The sequence below is a fragment of the Berghia stephanieae genome, chromosome 4 (genome assembly GCF_034508935.2).
Source record: "Berghia stephanieae isolate SIO BIC M18660-M18661 chromosome 4, UCSD_Bste_1.3, whole genome shotgun sequence".
Classification (NCBI taxonomy): Eukaryota; Metazoa; Mollusca; class Gastropoda; order Nudibranchia; family Aeolidiidae; genus Berghia; species Berghia stephanieae.
In genome coordinates this window covers 78746840-78760655 of record NC_088363.1, presented here as the reverse complement: position 1 = coordinate 78760655, position 13816 = coordinate 78746840, and the positions used below count along the sequence as shown (strand labels likewise).

Sequence of the window (13816 nt, the reverse complement as noted above, 5' to 3'; positions counted from 1 at the left end):
AAATATCACACAAGGCAAATGTAATAATGGATAACATGGAGGTGTGCATTAGTTAAAGATTCGTGTATAATAGTTTATAGTAGAATGTATATAGCTTAAAAGATAGGTATGGTAAATGCATAGTAAATTATTTAGCTTCAAAAAACATTGTCAAAAACTCAATACATTGTAAATACAAACCGGTTAGACTCATCAATTATTGTGACTATAAATTTAACACTTCAAACAATAGAGATGAACAGATATTATGAAATGAGGTTACAAAGAGACAAATATTATCTGCTTTCATTGCAATAGAATAGGAATGAAGACGTAAAATTTCCGTGATTAGATTAAAAAAGAGAAACGAAAATGTTGAGGGAGCATGCACATTCAATGTAAGATAAAAATCAAGAATACGTTGTGTTCCTAGCAATAGATAATAATAATCTAAAAAAAAACAAAAAACAAATCCCTTCCCCCTAAAGAAAAAGTTATTATCTTTATTACTGCCACCATGCAATGAGTCTCTTTATAAATTATTAAGGTAAAACCCAAGTCTACAAGAGAGAGAAAAAAATTAATAATATCGGTCTCAATTTGACCTTATTTAGGTTATACCAGATTTTGTGAAAGTATGACAGATTGGAAAACCCTCATCTAGATTGATGTCTTTATTTTATGTTGTTCTGTTTCCAAGAAATGAGAGGTCAAAATGTATTGCTTTGTCTGTGTTATTAAAATATAACAATAAATAACAGAGGTGCATGTTAATTAAATGTTAAAATAATATTACTCTTTCAGGAAGGTGTGATGGTGACTCATTTATCTTTGAATGCACGTCCCATTATTCCTCACATTCTCTCTTTTATCATTATATTTCTTTTTTTTTTTTCACACTAGAAATAAAGATTATTACAAACAGGCAGTCTCTTTACTTATTATACTACTGAATTGTGGAAATTAACATAGATCAAGATCAATCATTTGACCCATTATCGATCACAATAAGTCCGCCAATAAAGTTTGTAGGTGAGCACAAATGAATTTGGTAAATGGGCAGCCAGAGAGTGATTCCAAAAGTAAAATGACCTATTATAGGCTAATGTTCTATGCAACCATTTCTACGTCGCTTTACTCTGACAAGTGAAAGGATGCAGACATACTTTTTATATGCTTTAAGATCAAATAAGGTAAAATCGGGTAATTTCGCAATTTTTTTCAATGTCTCACTTCTGGCCTGCCTGCCATAAGCAGCTAATTTGCCAATTGGGCAACAAAAACACTGACAATAGGTTTACTTGTCCAAGTAATTATATTTTCATGAAGTGTTAACGTAGATTTATATTGTATTCACAAGAGTCCTTTTTTAACTGCCACTGCTGTCAAGTACATTTGCCGCACATCGGGTGACTTCGCCGCCACTGGCATGTAGCCTCGCCGTGAGATTTTGTACTTAGTTTTTCTCCCTACAAGACAATATGACTAACAATTTCAATTTCTTAAACTCTTTTTGTCCTCAAATCTCTCTACAATATCCGATACTGTCTATTGAAAAATATTTATTGGCACTTGTAGCGAGTGTGATGATGTATGTAAAGTGCCTTCCTGGGGACACATTACAATGCCAGTCACAAGATCATAGCCTGCTGCCCATCCATACCCGAGTCGACTGATTTCTGGTTATTATACCCACTTACATATTCAGTATTTCTTTTTTTTTAACTTAGATTTCAGTGCTTACACACAGTGTCTATTGCACACAAAAAATCATTTTTTGAATAATTATTGTACGATGATAGTGATGTGTGACAAATTTCCCTGAAAGAACTAGTGAATTTACCAGAAAGTATATACTTTTGAGATATATCTTAAATATTTTAGAAATATTTTTCTGATGATAATATACTCTGAAAATGAAAATAAAATGGATATGGATGGTCACAAAGTGAATACCACATTGATTTTGTGACCAGGGCCTCCATATTCAAATGTACAAATTAGGGGAACTTTAGTGTAGGGTTGCCGTTACAGTAAAAAAGTCAAGGATGTCACAACATCTTGATTACTACATGTCATTTTGATGTGCTATAGCTCCTAAAGATTTCTCATTTGTTTCCTGCAAACTGAAGCAATACATATATTCATATCTTGTCTTTTGGATATGGACTGTTCCAATGTGAGGGGTGAAAGGATAAATGTTTACCAAGCATTATTTCTTCGCGGTGGAGGGTCGCGACATATTTCCCCATCTGCAAAGTTAGCAGATTCTACCCTACCAACACGCACCTGTCTACTTTTTCTAATCCTATGATAAGATATGTATGAAGACAATGTCAGAAAATTGAGTAATTTAAAATTTAAAATTAGTAAATAATATAAACCATACTAATCAAATTGACAGAAAAATATAATTTTAGATAAAGATTGATAATTTTAAAATATGAATTTAATTCTGAATATTAAATCACCAAACATTTTATAGTTAAAAGCTTACAAAATATTTTTTAAACATGAAATAAGGGAGGTAACTCTTTATTTGATAAGTGACATTATTGAATTACTGATAGAATCAAGAGAGATTTAATTAAAATAACGTCATCCTCTTTTGTTGCAGATGTGCTAGAATTGTGTACAATCAATTAGGCCTATATTTGCAATGATAGCCAAAATGGACTCATGATTACGCCCCATCTGATTCTAAACAATCATTTGAATCAATGGGAATTGTAATTAAACCGTAATTTAAGAAAGGTTTGCAAGTTACTCGTCTCTCAATCTGTGAAAAATAGTTTTAGAATTTTTAGATTTGTGCTCGATGATAAAAATTTATCATTGGCTGTACAGAACAATGTCGATCCCCAACCCTATTTTTTAAAGAATAGATTATCCCATACATCTGAGTCATTAAAATAAGCCATTAAAACATAAACATCCATTGCTCTGCCTTAAATCAAATAATTCATTGCAAGTGACAACATCATTAAATCTTCTTGACATAATCTGCTGACCCCTGACTATGGCCAGCCACAAGTAACAAACAAAACAACTCTGTATATCTTCAATAAAAAAAAAACACGAATTTCCAGAAGAAAAAAAAAATGTACTGACACAAGATACATGATTTCTATCCCTAATCCCTAGAATTGCATTCTAAAATGTTACAAAACAATAGTATCATTCAATTTGGTCTCTAATTCCTTTTCATCTATTTTCCTCTTAAATTTTGAGGGAAAAATCTGAATCCGTAGGAATTTGATCAATTCTGCTTTTTAAAAAAATGCAATACATAAAAAATCAGCTGACAAAGGGATATTTGTTCCTTGTTATTACTAAAAAATATCATGATCATTATATCAAAACTTGAAAATACATTTTACAAATCAGTATAAATTCCTCTGAATGATCGATATCAAAAATATACGGTTTAAATCAGTTAAGTTAAATATCACAATATTAATTATAAATAAAAAATATAAGTATCAAATGAAATATATTTCAACTCTTGCAATAAACAAAAACCAAAATTATCAATGAAACTCTGAAAATTCTTTTTTTTCTTCAATCCGAACATACTTAACAATTTTCGAAAGCATACAAAACAAAGGTTCCAAAAAAAAAAAAAAAATACAATTTTCTTTCTTTCTTTTTTTTTTCCCCCCATATTTTTCAATATACACCTGCTTGCATAGCATTATCTGGGTCTACTCTCCCTGTAAGAAGAGGGTATTAAAAGTCATTAACAAATTTCAATAAATTAAAGAAAAGATTTCAAGATACAGTGATTGAATGAGTATTAAAGATCATTATTGCTACCTTGGCAAGTTCCATAACTCATCCTTCAGCAGAGCAAATTTGGATGCAGTGAAGTCCCATGTTGCAGAGTAATGGAAGGCGATGTTGGAGACAATCACAATGTACTCACACAGGCAAAATAAACTGTAGACTGAGGAAAAAAATATTTTAAATAAATGGGGACGCACAATTATGCCTGTCAAAATAATATAAAACAACCAAAAATAACAACGAAACTTTTGTAAGCCTAATCAGATTAAAAATACAGCTTAATAAATGAGCAGAGTCATTTCCAAGATATAAATATTACTTATTTATTACCATATCTTTCAAAAATTTGTAACTTAAAAAAAGAGTAGGCAACTTAATTAAGTCTGTGATTTAAAACATATTGTTCTTTTGAGTCATGAAATAAGACATTGCAAAATCCAATGAAACATTTTAAAAACTCTTATCTTCCCGAAAACTGAAAAAACAGACTGGCCGATGGACAATCAGAATTCTTTAAATTATTGTATTCAACTAAATTCAGCAGCAAATGAAATATGGTGACAAGAAAATGAGCCAAGAGAAAAAGGAATATAATTGAATTGTTACACATTGACATATTCCAGTTAAGTTTCATTGAGCAAAATGTTAAAACTTAATGTAAGAGAAGACCTTATTAATGATTTGTATTTTATGGATTAGAAAATTGTTTTCCCTATAACCTAATTAGCAAATAAGTATAACATCTTAAAACACATACAGCATGGTTAAAACTGTGAAAGATGGCTATATAACATGAACAGATTTTTTTCCTAGTTAAGTTCCACGGTTAGTCAATGTCTCAAATGGTATTATGCCAGAATATACAAGTTAGAAATTCGATCCATAGCCTCAAACATGAAACTAGGGGTTAGTTTATCTTCATTATGGTGGAGAATAAATACTATTTCGTGCATTGCAAGACACTTGAAGTTCTTATTTCTCATTATTTTATTTCTAAAATCACTTTTCAGGGTACTAGTACTATTACTCCCTGCATAATAAATAGCATTATGAGACAGGAAGGAAATAGTCAAAGTGTCTCAGTGCTGAATCAGCTAATGTGAACATTGGGGTGGTCTCAAGCTGTGCATTCACGTATATGATATTGTGTGAAATAAAGGACAAGAGAAGTAATTAGGTATGAATATGGCAAGTTAATAAAAAAAAGATGATAAAAAAAAATAATTCCATGATGAGGGGTAGTGGAAGGGTTGTAAAATCAATAGTCCATTGATGTATTACTGTGTGTGGATTGCCCGCTTTATTATTTCCATTTCTGCTATTTCTCAACAAGCATGCATTATGGAATGATATCAGATAGGCACAGGAGCGCTCTTATTGAGCGTAAAATTTCAGTCCTAACTCATGGTAAGGTGATGGAGTGATAGTAAAATGGCTGCAAATATATATCTATTAAAACCATAATACGTATCGATGGTTTACTTCTTTCATGAAAAAAGGTCCTTCAGAGCCATTAGGCTCATGAAGTCAGAGTTTATCTGATTTCTATAACAATTGCTTGCTATCCTTTGGATAAGATGCTCGTCTATCGCAAAGTACTTTCCACAATATCTAACGCACCTAGCTACCAATCACTTTGAATGGACAGGGCAGCAGTCAAAAAATAAATTCTCAACTGCACTCAGGATTGATCTCTGTCCCTAAGCATGTAAAGCGAGTGTTTTACCAACTGAGCTAACGGGACTCCCTTCTTTCATGAAAAGATACATCATTTTGACCATCTCCCGTCTGCCAACAAACAAAATGCTGGCATGGCAGTGTTTTTGCATCGACTGTGGCCGTAACGCAGCCACAAAAATTTGTAAAATATCATTGATTTGCATCTGCAATTTTTTTGGTGCAAATTTTCGAGATTTTGCAAAAAAAAAAAAAAACAACCCAAAAACAATAATTAAAAAAAAGACGATTTTTTTCTTCTTTTAATTTGATAGCTCGGGTAGAATGTGAAAGATAATTAATCAAGAGTAGTTTCTTTATCACTATCTCATTTTCTTCCTTTTTACTGGCGCTGATATGACCTTACTTTTGTTGCAAGTGCCATGAAACCCTTAAAACAAACAAATACCTTTCTCTTTCATGAACTAATTATAGTTTTTTAGGATAATTAAATGCAAATTTTTGCAATTTTTTTGTAAATTGTTTTGCAAATTTGGGATTTAAAAATTTATTTTTGAAAAAAACAGTCATGTCAGAAAATGTGTCCTGCACAAAAACCAAATTGCTTCATTCCAGAGCAAAGAATATAATCTAAGTTAAGGGAGATAAAAGTATTGGTAGTCCTTTAGAGTCACAAGGCTTAACTTAGCTCCCATCTTCTATAGGGTAAAACAGACAATTGCTTGCTACAATTTGGATAACATGATGGATGAATACTTCCCACCAGATCTAACAGACTCGGCTATCCGATCACTGCTGGGTAAACATATAGGTCAGTAAAAATCTCAACTGAACCTGTAACCGTATTAGACTCTTTGCCGGTAAGGTGAGACCTCTACAAACTGAACTATCTGACTAGCATGACCAAGGAGTGGGACAGACAAGACAGTAAAAGTGACCTACCCTGCAAACAAGGAAAGTCAAGAGTCCCACCAATAATGTGATTGGTGCTATAATGAAAATGTGGTAATGGTGATGATACTTTGATTATGGATAATGGCGGTGGATATGACAATGATTATTTTGGTGGCGGTGATGGTGCTATGGTTTTAATAGTTGTGGCGAATTTAATGGTGACATTGTGATGACAGTTGGGGTTTTAATTGGGGGGTGTGCTAGGGAGTTAAGGTGTTTAATGAGACAATAGCTTTTAAGCCTTTCTAACACCAGTAAAAAGGAAAATGATGATGATGAGTCATAAGATTAATTGTCAGTGAAAAGAATCCAAGAAAAGATAAAACAACGGGGTACTTTACACCATGGATAAGAAGTGGATTTCAAGAGTTATCCTGTCATGTGTAAAGTTTTGAGACCACTCCGTCTCTACATCAAGAAGAACAAAGATAAATAAACATAATAAAAACTATGAAGTTATTATTTTTAGGTTAAAAATACAGATCAACAAAAAAACGTTATCCTTCACCTAAATATACACCCATTTCACTGTTTACTTCTCAGCAAAAGGTGCAAGGGGAAAAAAAATGGTTACATACTGCCCACATTTGAAAATGCACCATTAAAAAACACCTGTTATCTTTTGCCACAGTGAAGTAATGACATTTCAATGGTAATTCACATGATTCCCATGTTATGAACTATAACTTATTGCTGTTTTTTCTGTGTGTTATGATTAAAGTAAATCACCGGGTGTGAGTAAGTAATATATCATATTTTCATACTGTGTGTACAAATGTGTTGATAAAAACGTGCATTTTTTGCATGATACATGTGTAGTATGTTCAAAACCGAATTATTGAAATTCTATTTTAATTGCTTTCATTTGAACACTGATACAAGATGACTGTTTTACGTCATGATGAGCATTGTGTTGCCATTGGACTCATTCAAAGCGGAATATCAATAAGGGAAACTGCAAGATGGATGAATTGTCATCACAGTACATTTTCAAGGTGAGTGGAATGTCATGATGCTACTAGTGCTACAGGTAGTGTCCGACCTTGAGACCGTCATATTATGCTGACACATCTGCATAACCGGTTTACAACACATGAAACATTAACTACCATCGTCGGGAACAGAGGCCTGCTACACCCAAAAACTTCCGCAACAGGCTAAGGAACTGGGGCTTAATCTATCGCTGACCATATGTGGGTCCATTGCTGAAAAATCAATATCGACAGCATCGCCTCAACTGGGCCCGAGAGCAAGAACACATGATCCAACTGTACTGTTTACAGATTTCATGTTAGCCAGCCTGATGGACACATTCGAGTATGGAGGTGCCAGTGAGGGAGAGCGATTTGCCCAAAACTGTGTCCTGGAGAGAGATCACCATGGAGGAGATAATGTTCACGTGTGGAGAGGTATCAGCTACCGTCATCAGACATCACTACATGTCTTTAGAGAACGCATTACTGCCCACGTGTGTCTGGATGAGATCATAAGACCAATCATTATTCATCCAATATGTTGCCAATAGAACATCTGTGGGATGAGCTTGGGCGTCGTGTATACAACAATCATGTTATCAACACCATCCCTGAATTGGAGCATGCTCTGTAAGTGGAATGGCAAACCATCCCCCAGAGATTCATACAGAGACTAATTCAATCCATGCAAAGAAGGATACACGCATGTTTGGATTCCAGAAGTGGCCACATGCTTTACTAGAAAATTTGAAAGTGAGTTGTAAATGTTTTAATTTTTCATCTTTCACCCCTTATTTTTGAATGTGTATAATTTAAATCATTCACAAAAAATTGCATGACTTTGTGCCGTATTATACTTCCATCATTACATTTTCTGAAAAACATTGATTTTTTATCGATAACGATATATTAATAACATATTATTAAGCGATTTAAAACATAACCCTTAAGAACGACAATCCAATGATGCATTTTAAAATGTGGGCAGTATATTTCAGAACACCAGAACAAAATGCGATGAGAAAAATAAAATTGTTTCCTGTGAATCAGGTTTTAAAAGAGTGATATTAAAAGCAATAGTCGAAGTTTGAATGAAGAAAGTTGAATAAAAATAATAGGTCAAACAAGGTGGAAAGTTAAATAACATTGGTGAGACTGACAGGAAATGAATAAAAAAAGACAGGATTTCATGTTATGTCTCTACAGTTGTGTTATACTTATTTCAAATTAATTAGGATTGTTATAGTTTTTGTTAACAACCATACAGTGCAGCACTTCAACCCATACATCAATATCACACCAATATAACCAACATCCCACTATTTTTGCTATGTGTCCTTAGTAAATAAATGCTGTATATATTATATCAATTCACATATGACAAGAAGACACTTAAATCAACATTGTGATTTTATCAAGAAAAAAAACCCCTGATTTGTGGGAGACAAAAACAAGAGATAATTGGCCAATAATATCCAGTAGTGAGGAGAAATGACAAATCAACCCCTTCCAATCACAATGTTAAGCACTATATAAAAACCTCATTAAAGGGCTCAGTTACATCCTTCTACTTCTAATTGAGACAAGAGTAAGAGGAGCATATTAGCATCAATTAAATGTTGAAATTAGCGGTCAGGACTCCATCGATGCAAATTGTTGATTTCAAAGAAAACCTAATTCATGTCATGATAATGAGGAAAATGTCTTATCAACAGAACATGGGTTAAACAAATGGCAACGACAGAATCTAAGACCTTGTACAATATTGGCTGACAAAACCATGAAGATCATGATCTGTTTGATATCACCATCTAAGGTGAAGACAGTTTACAAAATAATTCCTAGCATACAGAAGCAGAATCACTGTGACCTATTTCTAAAACTCCAATTACTAACAACCAGAAATGTCCTCATTTCTTCAACATCGACCCCTATAACAGCCCCAACACAATCCCAATTGGTGTTGAATTGAAACCTCTTATTTGTCATCAGTTTATCATTTTTTAAATTGTTTCTGTACGTAAATATAACGATTATATGATTATATTGTATTTTATATTATATTGCCCTGTCCCTGCAATGTCAATGTATCCATCCTGCACTGTATGTTTATCATAACTTGAAAAACAACATCACACAACAAAACTGATTCATTTGTTTAGAGTTCTTTATAATCTAGAATCATAAAAAAAGGATGTTTAAATCAACTTTTATTCTAATTATCATTGCTTCTGTTGTTAGAATCTAAGAAAGATGAATTGAAAACATAATTCAAAAGAACAACTGTCAGGAGATAGTCTGATTGAAATTGCATATTCATTATAAATGTTATTCACCATAACATGCTTTTCATATTTAGGAAATATACAAATAACTTTTTTCTTTAAGGAATCGTCACCTTTACTTTATAATCAATTGTTTTATTTTCTTTCTTCCCCTTCACATAAATCTGTTGTAAAACATGCAAAGATTACAACATCAGATTAAAAGAAAAAAATTAAAACAAAGTGGAAAAATTTTAAAATACATAAATAAAATTGTTAGTAGATATAGGCAAATCAAGTTTCACTGAATAAATTTAGTATTTACAAAATGGCTGAAATACAAGTAAACTACTGGAAACTGGAAAACAGTGATTTAAAAATGGAACATACAGCTTTATGAAAGAAACAAACTGCTTTCTATCCACTATTGCATTTCTCTGGATGTTTTAAGGAGGGAGGAAAGGGTTAAGCTCATGGAGAAGGGGGCAAAATCTTGTAGGGCTGATCCATGGAAAAGTATATTGGAGGCAATGACGATGTATTCGCAACAGGCAAAATAAGAGTAAACTGCAACAGTAGGTAAAGTAAAATATTAATAAAACCGTATCACGTTTTTTAACTAGTGTCAAGCATTAGAAAAGCCAAGAAGAATATTAAGTGAATGATATCCTTCACCAAAATAATCAAATTATTTATTTCGTTAAAAGCAACTCCATATCAGATGACAAATTAATTTTGAAAACTTCATACACTTCACAATTTTATTCATTATTGAAGGTTGCAAAATGATAATGATGCTGTTTTATGAGTGCACGTTAATTCAAAATTGTAAAGACAGCAATTTTTGGGGTCTTTATTATAAACAATTTTCATGCATTCAAAATCATGCAACTTATTGTACAAGCTGTCGGGAACATGAAGCATAGACTTAGGGTATTTAATTTCATCTATAAAAAATAAATGAGTAATTTTTATCTGAAGTAGAATTAGAAACAAATTTAAAAGATAACCAAAAGAAAAACATATTCAAACTGTGGTAAAATAGAAAACATAAACACTTTTCTAGGAAAATAATTTGAGACAGATTTGAGTCCTTTACATTACAGAGAACAGCAAGTAATTGTAACTGACCGTTTGATGCTACAGAAACTAGATATATATCGATCTTATTGCTCTGAAAGATGATATATTTTACTCAAAAATAAAACTTGACTACCAATATTAAGCAGGCAACCAATCCACAGTTTTGATGCTTTCAATAAAAATGATCCTACATTTTTATGTCAGAAGCTACAACTAAAGCATTTAAGACACCCTCTAATAATTATATCATTTATTTTTTCTACAGCAATGATAGTGATAGAAGCTATCCAAGCAAAAGCTTCGAGGGCATTTTTCGACTATATGGTAAGAATATATTTATATATATTTTTAATCCTTCTTTTTCAACAGTTAAAACATTTGAATTATGCAAATGAGAAAATATGTCAAATACTTCGTGCAGCCTACAACTAAAGTATTAAAAGTAGTGACATAGAAAATAAATAAATAAATAAATAAATATTAAATTAAATTTTTATTCACTAGTTTCAGTATTTAATTATTTCAATTTTTAAAAACGCAACTAACCTCCTGGCTCACAATACTTGTTGTGTCTAAAATACATATACATGGAGAGTGCAAAAGCAGAAAAGTTTAAGGCACAGCAACGCTTCTTCCATCTCAGTGACTTGAAATCCTGTAACTAAATTTTTAAAAAGTAGAAATGTCTCAGTCTGTGACTCTTTTCAGGACTTAAATGTGAAAAATAAAGCTAATATACAAATCAGCATGGAAATCTCAAACAAGTTGGGACTGGGCCTGTTTGAGATTTAGGTGTTTTCAAGATTTCAATGTTGAGTATTTTACAAAGAATTTGAGGGGGGTAAACAAAGGATGATTTCGGTAAGGTCCCATTATAATCAGGATTAAGCACGTCTTGTTTCATTCAGTAACAGGTAGAATAATGTTCCCCTTTACATTTGCCTCAATAAGAAGACAAAGCCAGCACGTCCCAGTTTTTATTACACACTCAGAATGCAATGTCTTTACCTCCAAATCTGGTACCTAATCACTCCACTTCTCACTTTATCTCCCTCACACCTCTCTTCTCACCCCATCTTCCCCAGCCCTAATCACTTCTTTGATTTTAATAACAATAACAGCATCAGGACATCATTGTCTCACTAGTCTTCCACTGGTACTAGTAAACATTGGATAGAGCGATGCATCATGTGCATAAGACTCCCGTCAAACCCACTTCACACGACCCCCCATCAACACATGCACAATTAACACATTAACTAAAACAGTTAAGTCCACATAGAGAGCAAAGACAGGTTTCGTTTTCGTTCAATGCAAACATGAGGCAAAAGGATTTTATCAACAAACCCAAATGTCAAGGTCCATTTTGCTCGAGATTTCCATGTCAGCCTGTGACAGTGTTTGAGATTTTCGTGTTGCCTGTGCTATGAAAATAAAGTGAGGAATTGAGACTTGTTTGAGATTTCTGTGATTTCAAGATTATCACGTTGCAATGTATTTCCAACCGAAAATTTGTATAGTATTTGATCAAAACAAGTCAAAACACATGATAAGACCAGATTTATAGATGTCATATCTATTTCACATTTATAAATATAGCATAATATATCAACGCTGACAATAAAATCATTATTTCATACTTGAAATAGTTGTCTGATGTATAAGCACAAAAAATATTTACTATTTACAGGATTTGAAAAAATACAATTTTACCATATTATAACCAAAAAAGGTACTGATTCAACTAGTGTTAAAGTTAATCCTCATAACAATAACTAAGACAAAGTTACTAAGTACTCACTTCTGATCTAACACTGCCCTGCTTGGCCCAAGAGAAGAGAATAATTGTAAGAGTCATGTAGACAACGCTTCCTACCATAAACATAATGAAGCATAATTCATGGATGCCTGTTGATGAATCCAATATTTAGACGATTAATCATAACAAACAAAACATGGGTTAAATATATAATACATCATCACATTTATTTAAATTTAAATATTGTACATAAGAATAATTTCAAAGTAGGAAGCAAAACTTTTAAGTCTGAGACCATGGACTAAATTTCTCAAAATATGATGTTCATTATAAAATGATGTGCCTAAAAAAACTATTTTTACATGGTACAAAGATCATATGACAAGAAAATTACCAATAAAAGGTAAAGTGGGAAAGTTTTAAATGAAAAAAAAAAACCTTTCTTTGCGGCAAGAATATTCAAAATACAGAAGTAGTCCTTCGGGCCCAAAGTTTATTTCGGAGCATTAAATGACAGCAAAAATCGTTGACTCTACTTCGGATGTAATGGAAATCTATCACAATGATTTACAATGTACTTTCCACCAGGTCTAACTGATCCAGATAACTAATCAATGCTGTGTAAACAAAAAGGTAAGATAAAAATAGAGAAAATAAAATTTAAAAAAACAAAAAAACAAACCATGATTTTCACTAGAAGAGATGTAGGTGAGACCAACAAGAGCCCCAACCTCTATGACATGAGCAATACTATTTACAGCAGCAAGGGAATTGTATAACTCATTTTTGTGGCCAACATGGACAGATGTATAAAAATTGTAATAGGCAACAGCCTGCAACAGTCTTGGTGTGGAATGCAATCCAATACAAATCCTCCAAACATATTTCTGAGGTGAAAATGCTCCAATTGCCGCACTCACTGAAGGCAGATAATTTCGAACCTGAAAGTGAATAAAAATATGTTTAAAAATTGATGAGAGATCATTAGATTTCAACACTTTTCTAGTGACATTTCTTCAAACATCCATCTAAATAGTCAAGGCAACCATCTTGTGAATGAGACACAACTGCCAGTTGTTTTAAGTGGTAAACAACCAAAAAGAAAAGGACCAGAGACAGAGAGTGGATTCGTTCACATTGCACTCAACCTACTGTGGATGATTTTGTCCACATAGCATTCAAGTGGATAAATTAAGCCCACAATCGCATACTGCTATCAGACCTGCAAATATGCGCTCTTTGAATTAAGTACAACAAATAAAACATCAAACAATTACTGGTGAAAATTATAATGAAAATATTGTACTTTAAAAATCCATATTGGAAAAATAGATGTGAAA

General features: G+C 32.5%; 1 protein-coding gene across 12 annotated transcripts in view; it reads right to left on the bottom strand.

Moving 5' to 3' along the window:
* LOC144971327 (acyltransferase PGAP2-like) overlaps nt 1-13816 on the bottom strand; it is a 33749-nt gene that overhangs the window by 8795 nt on the left and 11138 nt on the right. For 7 of the 12 annotated variants that reach the window (XM_078912009.1, XM_078912007.1, XM_078912011.1 and 4 more), the window contains 5 exons: nt 13159-13417; nt 12519-12625; nt 11264-11378; nt 10025-10201; nt 859-3925 (listed from right to left, as the gene is read on the bottom strand). In XM_078912009.1, the coding sequence (XP_078768135.1) occupies nt 10059-10201; nt 11264-11378; nt 12519-12625; nt 13159-13417 (624 nt within the window). In that variant the 3' untranslated portion in view covers nt 859-3925; nt 10025-10058. Of the gene's footprint in view, nt 1-858; nt 3926-10024; nt 10202-11263; nt 11379-12518; nt 12626-13158; nt 13418-13816 lie in introns of those variants that run through there. The other 5 variants (XM_078912014.1, XM_078912012.1, XM_078912013.1 and 2 more) reach the window with 2 other exon arrangements.